This window comes from Micromys minutus (assembly GCF_963924665.1).
Source record: "Micromys minutus genome assembly, chromosome: 4".
NCBI lineage: Eukaryota > Metazoa > Chordata > Mammalia > Rodentia > Muridae > Micromys > Micromys minutus.
In genome coordinates, this window is record NC_137973.1 from 26705974 (window position 1) to 26722357 (window position 16384).

Genomic DNA, 16384 nt, shown 5'->3' on the forward strand with positions numbered 1-16384 from the left:
TCCACCTGTCCTCCAAGTTCTGGGGTTAAAGGGACAAGCTACCATGCATAGCTTTTAAATATTTCTTTTTATAAACGTTATCACTGTTTTTTGAGACAGGGTTTCTCCATGTAGTCCTAGCTGGCCTAGAACTCAGAACACCTTGCCTTTGCATAGTGAGTGCTGGGATTAAAAGGTGTGCACCTCCATCCCTAGCCCAAAATACTTGAGCAACAACAAAACCTTAGCTCCTAAATTCCTGGGTGTGCCAGACCTGAAGGCTGATTGCCGTAATTCCAGCTAGGGTGGGGGAGGTCAGGGCAAAGATTACATATTTGAGGCCATTCTGGACTGCATAATAAATTCCAGATCAGGGCTGGAGAGATGGCTCAGTGGTTAAGAGCATTGACCTCTTCCAGAGGTCCTGAGTTCAAATCCCAGCAACCACATGGTGGCTCATAACCATCTGTGATGAGATCTGATGCCCTCTTCTGGTGTGTCTGGAAACAGCTACCGTGTACTTACATATAGTAAGTCTTAAAAAAAATGAATAAATTCTAGATCAGCCTGGACTGAAGTGAAACAGCCTCTAATCAAAGGCTCAGTGCTTAAAGGTACCTGCGGGCCTAGCCTAACGACCTGAGTCTGATCACCAGGGTCTACATAGTAAGAGGACTGACTCCTGCTGGTCAGCATGCTATCACTTATAGAACAGAGGCAACTGATCACATAAGCTAACAGACTAAAGTACACACTGGTCACTACAACCATGACCTCATGGATTTATTGGCCTCCTTAGGACATGATGTTGCTCATACCCCTGAGTGTTCTTTTGAATACTTGCAGAAAACAAGGTTTTTTAGATTTGTTTATGCCCTGTGGGGTGGGGGTTTCATGGGGGCCAGAGGCAGACGTTGGGTGACTTCATCAACCACTTTCCTCTCTTGAGGCAGGGGAATTAGTGTCCACAGATTCAGCTAGACCGGCTGACACTCGAACCCCTTCTGTCTTTGCCTCCTCGGTGTGCTGGGGTGAGAAGCACCCTGGGCCCTGATTTTATGTGGGTGCTGGGAGCTCAAGTCATCATTGTGTGACAAGCATGTCACTGAACACCAGGGAGCCGAACAGAGAGGGTTTATTATTTTAGACTAGGCTTCTTGATCCTCCAGCCTCGGCCTCCTGATGACAGATTACGGTTGTGTGCTATACCCCACCCCACTGGAAAACAAGTGCTCTCGGAGTATTTTGCTGAGTCAGGTTGTATGAGCCAATGGCTTTTCAAGTTGCTTCTGAGTGTCTGGCGTTTCTTGCATTATGGTCTTGAAGCAGGACATAAATCTGATTTCCCAGTAAAAATAACATACCTTGACAAACGCCAGCTGTTTATGCTAAGAGACTGGAATTTTTTTTTTTTTTTCCCATTTAGAACCCTAGACTAATGATGACTGGAAACATAGTTTTATGAGACAGGGTTGTTGTGAAACTCAACTCTGTAGACCAGGCTGGCCTCGAACTCACAGAGATCACTTATCTCTGCCTCCCAAGTGCGAGGATAAGAGGTGTGAGCCATCACACCCGAATTAAATAACTTGTTTCTTGTATTTAACACTGGAGATTGAACCCAGACCTTTGTACACATGAGTTTCACCCTAGTCTCTGCCCTATTTTATTTTTAAAAAAAAACCAAAAACTAGAGTCAAACAAAAGACAACGTGAGGCGATGAGATTGAGGCAGGCCGACCTTTCTGTCTGGTCCTTTGCTAGTAAAATCTACCCTGGAATATTTAGTAGTGTGACTCTTTCGTCCTCTGCTCCAAATTTCTATAAAGTAGCTTTTTGGCGCACTGAGAAAGTACCCACAGTTCCTAGCAAGAAAGGCACCCCGCTGACGTCGTGGCTCCGGATTGGTTGGTGTTGGTGCTGGCCACCTGTAGTTGAGTGGGAAGCTGAGGCCAGGCGGTCGCCATGATTACCTTCGGGGCTCCTGGACCCCGAAACTTTAGGCTCCTTTCCTCCCTGACTGTGTACCACTTCTTCCTGTTTATAATTGGGACCCTGGCCAACAAACTCAATGTACCTCAAGTGTTACTACCCTTTAGCCGGGAGCCAGGCCGGGTGCCCTTCTTGCTGGAGGCTCAGCGGGGCTGCTACATCTGGTGAGCTGGGCACAGATCTCATGATCTTATCCCTACCGTGAAGAGGAAAAGGATTACAGAAATCTGGTGTGGTCCCACGGTGTGGAGGGGCCTGTATGTGGCATCTGGGTGGGTTATACCCTAAGTTGTTAGGCTCTTTAAGAACAACAAAAAAACTTCCCAAACCAAAAGACCAAAACTAGGATGGGAGTCTGCCTCCCTGTTGAGACAGCTAGTCAGTGTAAGCAGCTGTTGGCATAGGCAGACGCTGCCGGCATTCATTTTCCCCGATTTGAAAGTTTATGATGGAAACGGAAATAGGCGAAGTGAGCCACGTTTGGAGAACCTGCCAACAACCACAAAGCTAGAGTCATAAGACAGGATGCACCATGCATGGGGATGAGAGTCCCTTTCCCCCTGTACAAGGGGATTCAGTGGATGTGGGGAGGTGGGTAGTCCACTCTGGGATAACGACTATAAACTTCCTGCGTTTAAGAGAACTCGATGGCGGGTGATGTGGTTACCTGAACTGTAAGTTTAACAGAAGGAAGGAAGCCCTTAGGTAACGGGATATTTATTCTAAGTGAAGGAGATTTCCATTTCCTGTACTTTTGCAGATCTGAGGGTTGGAGTAGGGCTTTGCGCATGCTAACCAGCCCTCTACTTAGGAACTATGTTCCTAACCCCTTTCCTGCCTTCTAGGAGTACAAGAACCTCAACTCTCGTGAATTATAAGCAACTTAGCTTTGTGGGCAACCCAGTGTGAAGTTCATTCATCATTTAGGAATCGTTCTAGTATTGAGAATTTTCCATCCATCCAAGACGTTAATGATTATTTTGTATTCTTGCTTTGGTCTCAGAATGTAGGCAACTTACCGTTTTATACAGCAGCTCGGTTTCTAGGCTTACAGGAAGTTATTTTGTCTTTTTGCAAACACAGCTACAATGCTATTTTTCCACACTGTGAGGACTTTTTTTTTTTTTTTTTTTAACATTTTTTAACATATATTTACTTTATACATGTGAGTACACTGCGGACACACCAGAAGAAGGCATCAGATCCCATTACAGATGGTTGTGAGTCACCACGTGGTTTCTGGGAATTGAACTCAGGACCTCTGGAAGACCAGGCAGTGCTCTTAGCCGCTGAGCCATCTCTCCAACCATATTTTTTTCTTTTTTAAGACGGGATTTTTCTATGTAACCCTGGCTGTCCTGGAATTTGCACTGTAGACCAGGCTGGAAATTGAATCCGGGAATCTGCCTATCTCTGCCTCCAAAGTGCTGAGATTCAAGGTGTGCGCCACCACGTCGTGGGAGGAATAATGTTTTAGATCTTTGCACAAGTGGTCATTGGGAAAAGGTTCTCGTCAATCTCCGGTTTTCATTCTTGCATCTTCTTAACGGTGGCTCTGCAGAGTGCATTAGGCATGTAACCTGGTGTGTAACCGGGGAGAAGTATAGACACTCTGTGCACGTGCTAGCTTGACCCACGTATTTATTTCATGCTCTAAACCATGTCGTTTTGGCAGGCATTCCACTCATCAGGAAGCAGTTGCCATTCAGCCTTTATATGAAAATGGCACCTCTTGCTCCCAAAGGGCTGTTCTTGTTGCCGAATCCACACAACCAGTACGCCTCAGCAGCATTATTCTTGCTCGAGAAGTGGGTATGTTATGGGATTTGACTCACTGATTTTTGTGGCTGTTGTCCCCTGACACAGGGTTACACTATGTAGCCATGGCTTTCCTGGAATTTACTATGTAGACCAGGCTGGCCTCTCCCTCCGGAGTGTTAGGATTAAGGATGTGTACCACCATGACCAGGCGTTTATTTGCAATTTCGAGACAGAGTCTTCCTAGTGCTGGTATAGACTATTTAACCCAGCCTGACCTTGAACTCACAGAAATGCTCATGTATGACCCTCCTGTGTGCTGGGATTAAAGATGTACATCACTACGCCTGAAAAGAAATGGGTAGGTTAAAAGATAATATAAAAGTCAGATAATGTCTGACAAATAGACTTAGCTTCAAGTGTTAAGAACTTTATAAGAGGGGGCTGGAGAAATGGCTCAGTGGTTAAGAGCACTGACTGCTCTTCCAGAGGTCTTGAGTTCAAATCCCAGCAACCATATGTTGGCTCACAGCTATCTGTAATGGGATCTGATGCCCTCTTCTGGTGTGTCTGAAGACAGATACAGTGTACTTACAATAAATAAACAAATATTTTAAAAAAAGAACTTTATAAGAAAAGATTTCTGATATAAATTATAATTCTGTGGGTCAGCGGTATGGCTCAGTGGGTAAAGGTGCTTGCTGCCAAGCCAGACAGTCTCAAGTAGAAGAACCAAATTCCTCCACATATGCACCTGTGTCACACACACACACACACACACACACACACAGAATATACCTTCAAAACTTAACGCCATAATTTTGCTATCATGTTTATATTTTTGTTTGGTTATTTCTGAGACAGGGTCTCATTTCCTGTAGATCAGGTTTCTCCCAGACTCATAGAAATCCACCTGTTCTGCCTCCCAGCTATTGGGATTGAAGGCCCCACACTTAGCCTAAAAAACAGTCTTTGTGGTTACATTTATTAATGTGTGGAGAGGTTGTGTGTACTCATGTGGGGGTTAGAAGACAACATTTAGGAGTTGGTTCTCATCCCCACCATGTGGGTCCCCAGAACTGAACTCAGATAGTCAGGTTTGGGGCAACTGCTTTTACTTCTCACAGAACCCAGTTGTGTTCTCTGTGTGTGTGTGGACTTTGTATTTTTGGCTTTAGTTTTCATTTTTATTTTTGAGACAATGTCTCACTGTGTAGCCATGGCTAGCCTAAAACTCCCTGTGTAGATCAGGCTATCCTCAAACTCACGAAGATTTTCCTGCCTCTGCCTTTCAAGTGCTGAGATTGAAGGCACATAATGTTAAAGCTTGGTTTTTTTTGTTGTTCATTTAATTTTTTTTGTTTCATTTATGAATTTGTTTATTTTTGAGACAGGATCTCTTAATCAAGGCTGACCTTGAACTCCTGGTGATCCTCCTGCCTCAGCTTTTAAGCACCAAGATTATATGCTGCATGTGTGCGTGTATGTGTGTATGTGTGTGTGTGTGTGTATGTGTGTGTGTGTATGTGTGTGTGTATGTGTGTGTGTATATGTGTGTATGTGTACGTGTATGTGTGTGTGTATGTGTGTGTGTATGTGTGTGTGTGTGTATGTGTGTGTGTATGTGTGTGTGTATGTGTGTGTATGTGTATGTGTATGTGTGTGTGTATGTGTGTGTGTATGTGTGTGTGTGTGTGTGTGCGCGTGTGTGTGTGTGTATGTATGTGTGTGTGTGTATGTATGTGTATGTGTGTGTGTGTGTGTATGTGTGTGTGTGTGTGTGTGTGTGTGTGTGTTGTACACATGTTCATGTGGAGGCCAGAACTTAGCTTCTGATGTCTTTTTCAGTTGCTCCTCATCTAATTTTGGGGGCAGGGACTCAACTTGAATCTGGAACTCAGTGTTAGGATAGGCTCCCTGTCCATGAGCCCCTAGGGTCTGCATATCTTCACTCCCCTAGCCCTGGGGTTACAGAGGCGTGCCACACCATGCCTGGTTTTTATGTGTATTCTGGGGATGCAAACTCAGTCTTCATGCTTGTGAGCCAAACATGCTCACAGAGCCATCTTCCTATGCAGTCTCGTGTAGCACAGGCTGGCCTGGAGCTCACTCTGTGGTTGAAGCTGGCCTTGAATTCCTCATTGTCTTGCTTCCACTTCCTGGGTGCTGAAGATTCAGGAGTGTACCACCACTACTGGTATCTCAATAACTTGACATTTTTAAGTGTGTTGGGAAGCCAGGCTTAGTGGTGTGGGTCTGTACCCAGCTACTTGAGAACCGGAGGCTAGAGGATCATGGATTCAAGGGTAGTCTAGGCTGTTCAGTCTTAAAATTAAAAAGAGTTAGGGATATAGGTCAGTGGCAAAAACAAAACAAAACAAAACAAAACAAACAAAAAAAAAACTTGCCTAGCATGTGTGAGGCCCAGTACTACCAGTAAATAAATAGTGTTGGTCAGGTGACCCTCAGTTTGGGTGTAGCTTGGGCTGTAGGTTTTTTGGGCATATGGAAGGGAAGAGTCTTCACCTTGCATTGGATGCCAAAGTGTTTGATGTCAGCGGCAGTGTTAGCACTTGATCCAGATGGTGTCGGTGAAGTTCCTATCTCCCCTTCCTTTACACTAGTCATGAAGAGGAACCACTGAACCCAGCCCCGAAGGCAAAGGAGAAAGATCTAAACTTCACATGGAGGGAGAATTGTCAATGAGCTTGTGGCTCTTGAATTAAGTACCACAGAAGCTAGTGAATATTTGGAAAGATACTGTGATATAGTTCGTCACTCCTTATAGTTTTGCCCCCTAATGTTAACACATTTCCATGAATTTTAAAGAAAGATTTTGTTTATTTTTAAGTGTATGTTAGTTTCCATGAGAAGAGCATCCATAGGGTCATATATTTGAATGCTTGGCCCTCAGTTGGTGGAAATTTTGGGGATGGATTAGGGGGTGTGGCCTTGTTGGAGGAGGTGTGTCACTGTGGGGCGGGGGCTTTGTTTAAGTTAGGGTTTCCATTGCTGAGAAGATACATCATGACCAAGGCACCTTTTATAAAGAACATTTAATTGAGGCTGGTTTACAGGTTCAGAAGTTCAGTCCTTTATCACCATGTCAGGAAGCATGGCAACATCCAGGCAGACACAGTGCAGGAGAAGGAGCCAAGAGTTCTACATCGTGATGGGAAAGCAATCAGAATACTGTCCTGTCTCCCAGGCCTAGGAGGAGGGTCTCAAAGCCCAGCCCCACAATGACACACTTCCTTCGACAAGATCACACCTATTCCAACAAGGCCACACTTCCCAACAGTGCCACTCCCTGGGCCAAACATAATCAAGCCACACAAGCTTTGAGTCTCAAAACACTTGCCATTCCCATCATGACTTTCTCGGTGCCTCCTTTTGGATCAAGATGTGAGCGCTCAGTTATTCCTGCCTCCATGCCTTTGCTTGCCCATCGTGGATCTCACCTTCTAAAACCATAAGCCCAGTTGAACGCCTTGTTCATAGTGTTATTACAGCAATAGAAAAATAACTAAGGGGCTGGAGAGATGGCTCAGCAGTCAAGAGCACTGACTGCTCTTTCAGAGGTCCTGCGTTCAATTCCCAGCAACAGAGGTCCTGAGTTTAATTCCCAGCAACCACATGGTGGCTCACAACCATCTGTAATGGGATCTGATGCCCTCTTCTGGTGTGTCTGAAGATAACAGCAGTGTACTTATATACATAAAATAAATAAATCTTTTAAAAAAAGAAAATAACTCGGTGTATGAGTGTTTTGCCTGCATGTATGTAAGTATACCACATTCACCCCTGGTGTCCATGAAAGGTAGATGAGGGCATTAGACCCCTAAAACTTTAATTACAAATGAATAGCTGTGAGCCACCATGTGGGCCCTGGAAACAGAATCTGTTGTCTGCATGAGCAGCAACTGTTCTTAACTGCTGAGGCATCTCTCTAGAACAGTGTTTTCTCGACCCCTTTGGGGTTGAATGAACCTTTCACAGGTATCTCCAAAAACCACTGAAAAAGCACAGATATTTAGATTACAGTTCAAAACAGTAGCAAAATTATATTATGAAGTAGCAACAAAACAATTTTTCTGTTCAAGGAAACTATTGGAACATAACAATATGAGGAACTATACTAAAGGGTTGCAGTATTAGGAAGATTGAGAACCACTGCTATAGATGGACCTGATTGTTGTTTGGTTTGTTTGTTTAATTGGTTGCTCTGTTTTTGAAACAGGGTTGTCTCACTGTGTAGCCCAGAGCAACCTGAAACTTGTAGCCATCCTTCTACCTTTCTCTCCCAAATGCTGGGATTCAGGTGTGTATGGCCACACTTGACTTCCATGCATCTCACTGCTATGATGTTCAAACGAATATTTTTTCCCTTTTCCTGTTTTCTTCTATATTTAGTAAGTAGTATTGGGAAAGAAAGATGTCTTAGATTTTACATCTTTTGTCTTCCCATTAAATAACTTGCTCAGTTATTTATCAGTATGGACTCTGTAAAAGTAACTTATTTACCTGATGTAATTGTTGTCTCAGAGGCTTACTGCCTCCGTCTGCTAACCTGGCCTAGTTCTGGAAGCTTCTAGCCTCCATACAATCTAATTTAGGGCTAGAATGTTTTCAGTCTCCCAATAAGCTCACTCTTTTTAGCAGTTTCCAAACTCTGGCTGGCTGGCTGACTCAGCTGTTCTGACTCAAACTCCTCATCTAGCTGACTGACTCAAACTGGCATATCTCACTTCTGACTAAATTGCTCTGCTTGACCTCTAACTCTAGCAGTCTGTTCTAATCTTCTGGCTCCTTTTTATTCTCTGTCTCGTTCTGTTTTCACCTGTGCCTAGTTTGTTCTATATCTCTGAAAACTATCCTGGTACAAATGCCTCCTCTTAAGTAACCTCTCTTTCCTCTCCGTTCTTGTGCAAGTTGGGCATATCCTATTCTGACTCATTTTGTCAGATCTTCCTCTGATTTGCCATTCTGTCTGCCTCACAATTGGACATCATTTTCAAACATGGGTACTTCCTTCTACAAACTAACTTTATTACCTTCATTGTTTGGGATTAAAAGTGTGTACTAGGAGGCTGGAGAGATGGCTCAGTGGTTAAGAGCACTGACTGCTCTTCCAGAGGTCCTGAGTTCAATTCCCAGCAACCACATGGTGGCTCACAGCCATCTGTAATGAAACCTGACACCCTCTGCTGATATGTCTGAATATAGCAACAAGGTACTTAAAACAATAAATAAATCTGAAAAAAATAAAACAAAACCCGACAGTTTGTACTAAGGGCATGTCTGTATTTCAGCCAGAGTAGCTATGTTGCTGAATTAAAACCCCTCTACAGAACTATGCTATTTCAGGACAGAGGTTAATAATCCAATACTAGGTGTCCTGATTAGCCTTAACTCTCAGCTTGACACAGCCTAGAGTCATGTGAGGAGGGAATCTCAATTGAAAAATTGCCTAAATTACATTGTCTTGTCAATGGAGGATTGTCTGGGTTGTTAATTGATGTATAGTTTCAATATGTATATGCCACTGTGGGCATCACCATTCCCTGGGCAAATGGCCTATATATGAGCCTGCAAGTGAGCCAACAGTCAGTGTTCCTACACGACTCTCCATGACTCCTGGTTCAGATTTCTACTTAAGTTCCTGCTTGAACTGCTTTTGATGATGGGCTGTAATCTTTAAGTTGGAAAAAAGATTTTTCTGCTTTTTAATTGCTTTTGCTCTTGGTGCTTGTCAGAGCAATAGATAGGAGACTGGAATAGTTTTGTAATTCATATCTTCCATTTGTGATATCCTTCAGGTTGGCTCCTGTTCCTGTGTCCTTTGGATAGGCCCTTATTTTTGGTATTTTCTACAGTACTCCCTTACTTTTTTTTTTTTTTTTAAGTAGCTTAGTCTGGCTTTTGATTCACTATATAGCAAAGCAGAACTTTAAACTGTTCCTTTTGCCTCTGCCTTCATGGTCCTGAGATCACAAATGTGCACCACACTCCTATGTTCATGTAGTTCTGGGGTTCATGCTCAGGACTTCCTGTATGCTAGTCAAAAACACTCCACCAACTAAGCTGTGTCTCCAGTACAGTACTTCTTGCTTTTGAGCTCTAGAGTTATATTTAGAAAACAAGATCTAGATACTGGTGTGCTTGTTGCTAAGGGAGTGTCCTAGTTTCTCTTAGCAGACAGAGCTAAGAGAGAAACATGCACGTGCCAGCCTGTGTCTACACACATCTCTACGTTTATTTCTGTATGTGTCTAGCTGCATATATACATATACATACGAACTCATAGCTATAGCCTTAATTCTAATGTGGGCTCATTCTACTCTAGATTTCTTTGTTTTTCATAACTTTTGCTCTCAGACAGATGTGGGTTGGTGAGATAGCTCGGTGGGTAAAGGCACTTGTCACTAAGCCTGATACCCAAAGTCTGATCTCTGGAACCTATGTAAAGATGGAAGGAGTGATTTGAGCCACAAAAATCCACAAAATTGTCAACTAACATCCATATGCCCACCATGGCATGTGTACACACACACACACACACACACACACACACACACAGGGGAGGGGATAGTCTACCTTTCACTATCTATAATGTATTCTCTTGTCTTTTCAACCCTAATACACATAAAAAGCAGTTTCAAGGACTGGAGAGGTGACTCAGGTTAAAGCACGGGCTGCTCTTTTAGGGGACCATGACTCAGTGTCAAGCACCTACAGGGTGTTCCAAAACCTTTCTAAACTCCAGTTCCATGAAAGCCTTGACGGCTTGTGGCCTCAAAGAACAGTGCATACACATGGTGCACGGGTGGAGCACCCGTGTATATAAAACAGCCTTAAAAGCAGTTTCAGGAGCCAAACATTGGTGGTGCATGCCTACAATTCCAGCACTCAGGAGTCAGAGGCAGGCAGATCTCTGAGTTTGAGGGCAGCTTGGTTTGCAGAGTGAGTTCCAAGACAGCCAGGATTACACAGATAAACCCTGTCTCAAAAAACACACAAAAACAACCCCCCCCATAAAAAAACAAAAAAGCTACTTTTAGGATGATTAATTTTTTTTTTTTACACTGGGGTCTTTGTATATTACCAGGTACACCTGTTTCTATTTACCTAGGTTCTGGGGTTAAATTTAATTCTTAAATGTCTCTTGTGGAAAAAAAGAGCCTGTTTCCTGAAATAAAATTATGTTACTAAGCATGGCATCACAGGCCGGTAATCCCAGTTTCAGGATGCAGAAGCAAGGGGGTCATAATCCTGGATTCCATAGTAAGACTGTGTCTCATAAACCTAATCAACACACAGAGGATCTGCTTGAGTTCCCAGGCTGCCAAAGCTACACAGTGAAACCATGTTTTAAGAAAACAAAACAGGCTGGAGAGATCGCACAGTGGTTAAGAGCGTTGCCTGCTCTTCCAGAGGTCCTGAGTTCAAATCCCAGCAACCACATGGTGGCTCACAACCATCTGTAATAGGATCTGATGCCCTCTTCTGGTGTGTCTGAAGACAGTGATAGTGTACTCACACAAAACAAACAAACAAACAAACCAACAACAAACCAACAAATCAGAATCTAAGAAAAACAAAAAACCAACCCTGACGGCCTGACAGGCAGCTCAGTGGGGAAAAGTGCCTTTTGCCAAGCCCCACAGTTTGCGTTTCCTCTCTGGCATCCACATAAGGAAAGGAAAGAACCCATTCTTTCAAGTTGCCCTCTGACAGCCACACACAGGTTAGAAGCCCATTAATACAACTTCCATAGACTTGCCACCATTTTTCTTTCCTAAATAAATAATTTGGAAAAAATGCCTATTACCCTCATTTTATAAAAGACTTTTTAAAAAGTCTACACTTAAAACGACAAGGAATAAAGTAAGTCCAGAGAGAGCCTTTCTATGTAGGATGCGTCCAACACAGATAACCATCACTCCAGCCCCACAACCAACTCCTAAAGCTCCTCTCTGCCCTTGACCAAACAAGAGCCCTAGCTGTTCTTTCAGAAGACTCTTTCCCAGCACCCATATGGCAGGTTACAACCACCCATAACCCTAGATACAGGGGATCCCATGCCTTCTTCTGGCCTTCTTGGGTACTGCATGAACATAGAGCTATCTCAGAAAGCAGAGGTTCCTTTTCTTTTTCTTTTCTTGAGACAGAGTCTCTCTACATAGCTCTGCCTGCAGACATTTTTATAAACTCTAAACTCTTGAATATTTGTGACATTGAATAGATTAGTGCCCGTTTACTTAAATAGGCAGCTTTTTGCTCCATTGCAGTGACGGACCATGAGCTACGCTGTGATGTTAAGGTCGATGTGATAGACAACATTGAAATTGTATCTCGAACCCGGGAACTGTATGTGGACGACGCACCCCTGGAACTTATGGTGAGGGCCCTGGATTCTAAAGGTAAGGTGATTTGAGTAATGAGTGCCTCACGTTGAGGGTTCAGGGACAGGAATTGTGTGAAGGTAACAGACCCTAAATGTGACTTGTGTTCTTCTCATTTGGGGCTCATATACAGAGAGGGTTGGCAGTGCAGAATACAGTTCAATGTATTGTTAGGCTCCAAGAAACAAGGAAGGAAGATCCCAGACTCCAATGGTATACAGAGGTAAAGAACATTTATTCTGCAGAAATTACCAGCATGCCAGGGGTCAGTCAAGATGGCGACTACTCAAGGGGCTTGCAGGCCCCTTTTTATGCAGGGCTAGTGTAAATCCCCAGGAGGATTAAGTAAATTCTAATATGATTGGTAGGGAGTAAAACAGTGACATTAGTGTAATTTTGATTGGCTACTATGTTGGTTTCATAATTGCTGAGACCTTGAAGAATTTTGGACACTAGCTCTGCTCTGGCTTTGTTATTTCCTCTTAGGTTTCCTAGGAGCTGACTCAGCTCCAGACATATCCTCCCTAAGTCAGGGCCATCACTGACTAAAGGCCCATTGTCAGTGGCTCCCTCTGAGGAGTCCAGTATGTTTCCCAGGGAATGGGAAATTTTTATTCCCAAGGTTTCTGGGCCTCTCAATATTAGCTGCCATTTTGAAAAACAAAACAAAATAAAACTACTGCTATTATTTTTGGACTTTGAAAGAAATTAGTATGTGTGGTTGGGGCCTATTATCCCCCAGGGGATGTAGAAGTCACAGTACAACTTGTGGAAGCCAGTTTTCTCCTTCTACCACATGGGTAAGCTCAAACTCAGGTCCTCAGACTTCCAACCATCTTACCAGCACTGACTGTGTGTTTGTTTGTTTGTTTGAGGCAGGGTCTCACTGTGTAGCTCTAGCTATCCTGGAACTCACTCTGTAAACCAGACAGCCTCAAACTCACAGGGATCAGCCCACCTCTGCTTCCTGAGTGCCAAGTACAGGGGACCACAGGAATACACCACCACCGCATGGCTGAGCTTTTTCTAAGTATTGAAATTCTGCCACCTAAGCTTCTATCCCTGGCCCCAAGATTAACAATTAAAGATAATTCTTAACATTTAATTTAATTAAGGATATGCTTTTGTTATGGTTTTTGTTTTAAATTCTTTAGATTCATTGACTGCATTTTATATGTGTGGGTGTTTGCATATATGTGTATCCACCACATGCATGCCTTGTGCTTGAGGAGATCAGAAGAGAGTGGATTCCCTGGAATTACAGATAATTGTGAACTGTCCTGTGGATGCTGAAGACCAACATGAACCCAGGTCCTCAGGAAGAGCCACAAGTACACCGAGCCGTCCCGGCTCTGCTTTTGTATTTAATGGTTTTGGCTTTGGTCCTTGGCTTCCTGCATCCTAAACAGTCCATATTCTCCCACTAAGTCACGACCTTAGCTCTGCTGTGATCAGTCTACTTCCTGTCTGTCAGGGTGATTAAAAGTAACTGAAGTTTGCCTATCCAGGTTCCTTCCCAGCACCCATATGGTGGCTCACAACCATTCATAACTCAGTGCCAGCAGCTTTATGTTTTCTGGCCTCCAGTGGCACTACACACATAGATACACACATAAAACAAATTAAAAATTTAAAGTAAATATATGAAGAAGTTTAATACTTTTAACGTTTGGGGGGTTTGTTTTGTTTTTTTGGCATTTCAATACAGGGTCTCTTTCTTTATAACCCTGGCTGTCCTGGAACTTGCTTTGTAGACCAGGCTGGCCTTGAACTCACAAGATATGCCTGTCTCTGCCTCCCAAGTGCTGGAATTGAAGGCATGAACCACTGCTGCCAAGCTATTAAGTTTTCCTGAGGGTGTCTTTATGTTGCTTTAGATATACTAATGCTTGTAAAGTGATATTAAAAACAGCAGTTCCTACTTTATTTGTAAATTATTTAGTAAACAGGTTTTAAATTTTTCTTTACTGTGTTGTTTGTGTGCGCACACGTACCTGCCCTGGCACGGACATGGAGGTCCGAGGACAACCTCCCCTCCATCTTTGTAAGATGGAGCTCAGCATCCAGGCTTGCATAGTGAGCGTGTGTACTCATGGGGTCTCCTCAGTGGCCCAAGAAGACTGGGCTAGTTTTTTGTTTTTTTTTTTAAAGATTTATTTATTTATTGTATATTAGTACGCTGTAGCTGTCTTCTGACACACCAGAAGAGGGCACCAGATCTCTTTCCAGATGGTTGTGAGCCACCATGTGGTTGCTGGGATTTGAACTCAGGACCTCTGGAAGAGCAGTCGGTGCTCTTCACCACTGAGCCATCTCTCCAGCCCCGGGCTAGTTTTTAAGAGTTGAAAAAGTAACTGTTTTGGACCCTAGTTTTCATGACTATATGTATTGAAGGAACGAGGGGACAGGCAATGGTTGTGCATGCCTTTTATCTCAGCACACAAGAAGCAGAGGCAGGTGGATCTCTTTAGTTCAAGGTCAGCCTGGTCACCAAAACAACAACAACCCTCCCCCCTCCAAAAAAAAAAAAAAAAAAGAACTGTTGGGAGCGGCATGATCTGGGGTAAGGATCATTCTCATATGTGTGTTTTAGTTGATTTTAAAAAGTGCTGTTATTTGTTACAGAAAAAAATACTTTAAATGATTTTCTAGTTAGTTTCTTTTCTTGTTGAAGATACTTGAATTTTTGGAATGTGTGATTCTATCTTGTTCTACAGGAAACACATTCAGTACTTTGGCAGGCATGGTGTTTGAGTGGAGTATTGTCCAGGACAACGAGTCATCAAGAGAAGAGCTGTCTAGCAAAATTAGGTAAAACATAAGCCCAAGATAGGATAGTGTCCCTGGGTGACACAGTGGACAGCAGGTGTCTGTGTGCACCTTCATAATCCTACTGTCCCGATTTTTTTGTTTTTACTGTTTTAATTTGGGGGGAGGGTTCAAAATAGATACATTCACTAGGGCAAATGCCTTTGTTAGATATAGAGGAGATAAATGTAGGACCTTCAGGAGAGTTAATAAGAGCCTCTGTTGGAGAATCTGATAATCAACAGGTCTGTAGGAAGACATCTTAATCCCAGCGCTCAGGAGGCAGAGGCGAGCTGATCTCTGCGAGTTCAAAACTAATTTGATTTATATAGTGAGTTCCAGATCAGGGTTACACAGTAGGACAAGAGACAAGTCTTATTTTTCGTCTCTAGGATTCTGAACTACTCGGAGGCCGAGTATTCCCCCCCTGACTATATAATTGAGATGGAAAAAGAACAGAGACAAGGAGATGTGATTTTGGTATCTGGAATGAGAACTGGAGCTGCTGTTGTAAAAGTCCGAATTTACGAGCCATTCTACAAGGTAAACAGTCTGTGCTAGAACAGCCATCTGAGGTCTTGCAATGGGGAATATAGTAGAGGCACTAATGTGCTGTTTGTTATTTGGGCCAATAGTTGATCATTTGCTTGAAAAAGTCATTTCATGCCTGTGGTAGTGTTACACGCCTTTAATCCCAACTTTCAGGAGGCAGAGGTAGGTGGATCTCTGAGTTCCAGAACAGCCTGGTGTATGAGTGAGTTCCAGAACAGCCGGGGCTACACCGAGAAACTCTGTCTTGGGAAAGAAAAGAAAAAAAAAAAAAAAGATAGTTGTCTGCATAGAATTTGAAGTCTGGGCTACATGGTGAGAACTTGTAGACTCTGTAGACGCTCTGTAGATGCTCTGTAGATGCTCTGTAGATGCTCTGTAGACTCCTTGTAGACTCTGTAGATGCTCTGTAGACACTCTGTAGATGTTCTGTAGACTCCTTGTAGACTCTGTAGATGCTCTGTAGACTCTCTGTAGACGTTCTGTAGACTCTCTGTAGACTTGTAGACTCTGTAGACTCTCTGTAGACTTTGTAGATGTTCTGTAGACATTCTGTAGACACTCTGTAAACTCTGTAGATGCTCTGTAGACTCTGTAGATGCTCTGTAGACTCTCTGTAGACTTTGTAGATACTCTGTAGACATTCTGTAGACACTGTAGACTCTGTAGATGCTCTGTAGACTCTCTGTAGACACTCTGTAGACTTTGTAGACTCTCTGTAGATGCTCTGTAGACTCTGTAGACACTCAGTAGACTTTTTAGACTCTCTATAGATGCTCTGTCTTGCATGGATGAAAAGGTTGTACCCGTGGGAAGGACTTGGAAGATGGGGTGCTGGATCTTTCAAGAACCCCAGCTTTTGCTTTTCTCACCTGCATCTGATTTGCTGCCAC

The 16384-nt window shown here is 43.3% G+C and overlaps 1 protein-coding gene across 1 annotated transcript in view; it reads left to right on the forward strand.

Annotated features, from left to right (window-relative positions):
- Window positions 1-1944: 1944 nt before the first annotated feature.
- Window positions 1945-16384, forward strand: part of NUP210L (nucleoporin 210 like) — a gene marked incomplete at both ends in the record, with an annotated part of 91474 nt that continues 77034 nt past the window's right edge. The window contains 5 exons of the mRNA XM_080916464.1: window positions 1945-2135; window positions 3647-3783; window positions 12021-12152; window positions 14852-14945; window positions 15335-15485. Coding sequence (XP_080772590.1) covers window positions 1945-2135; window positions 3647-3783; window positions 12021-12152; window positions 14852-14945; window positions 15335-15485 — 705 coding nt within the window. The remainder of the gene's footprint in view (window positions 2136-3646; window positions 3784-12020; window positions 12153-14851; window positions 14946-15334; window positions 15486-16384) is intronic.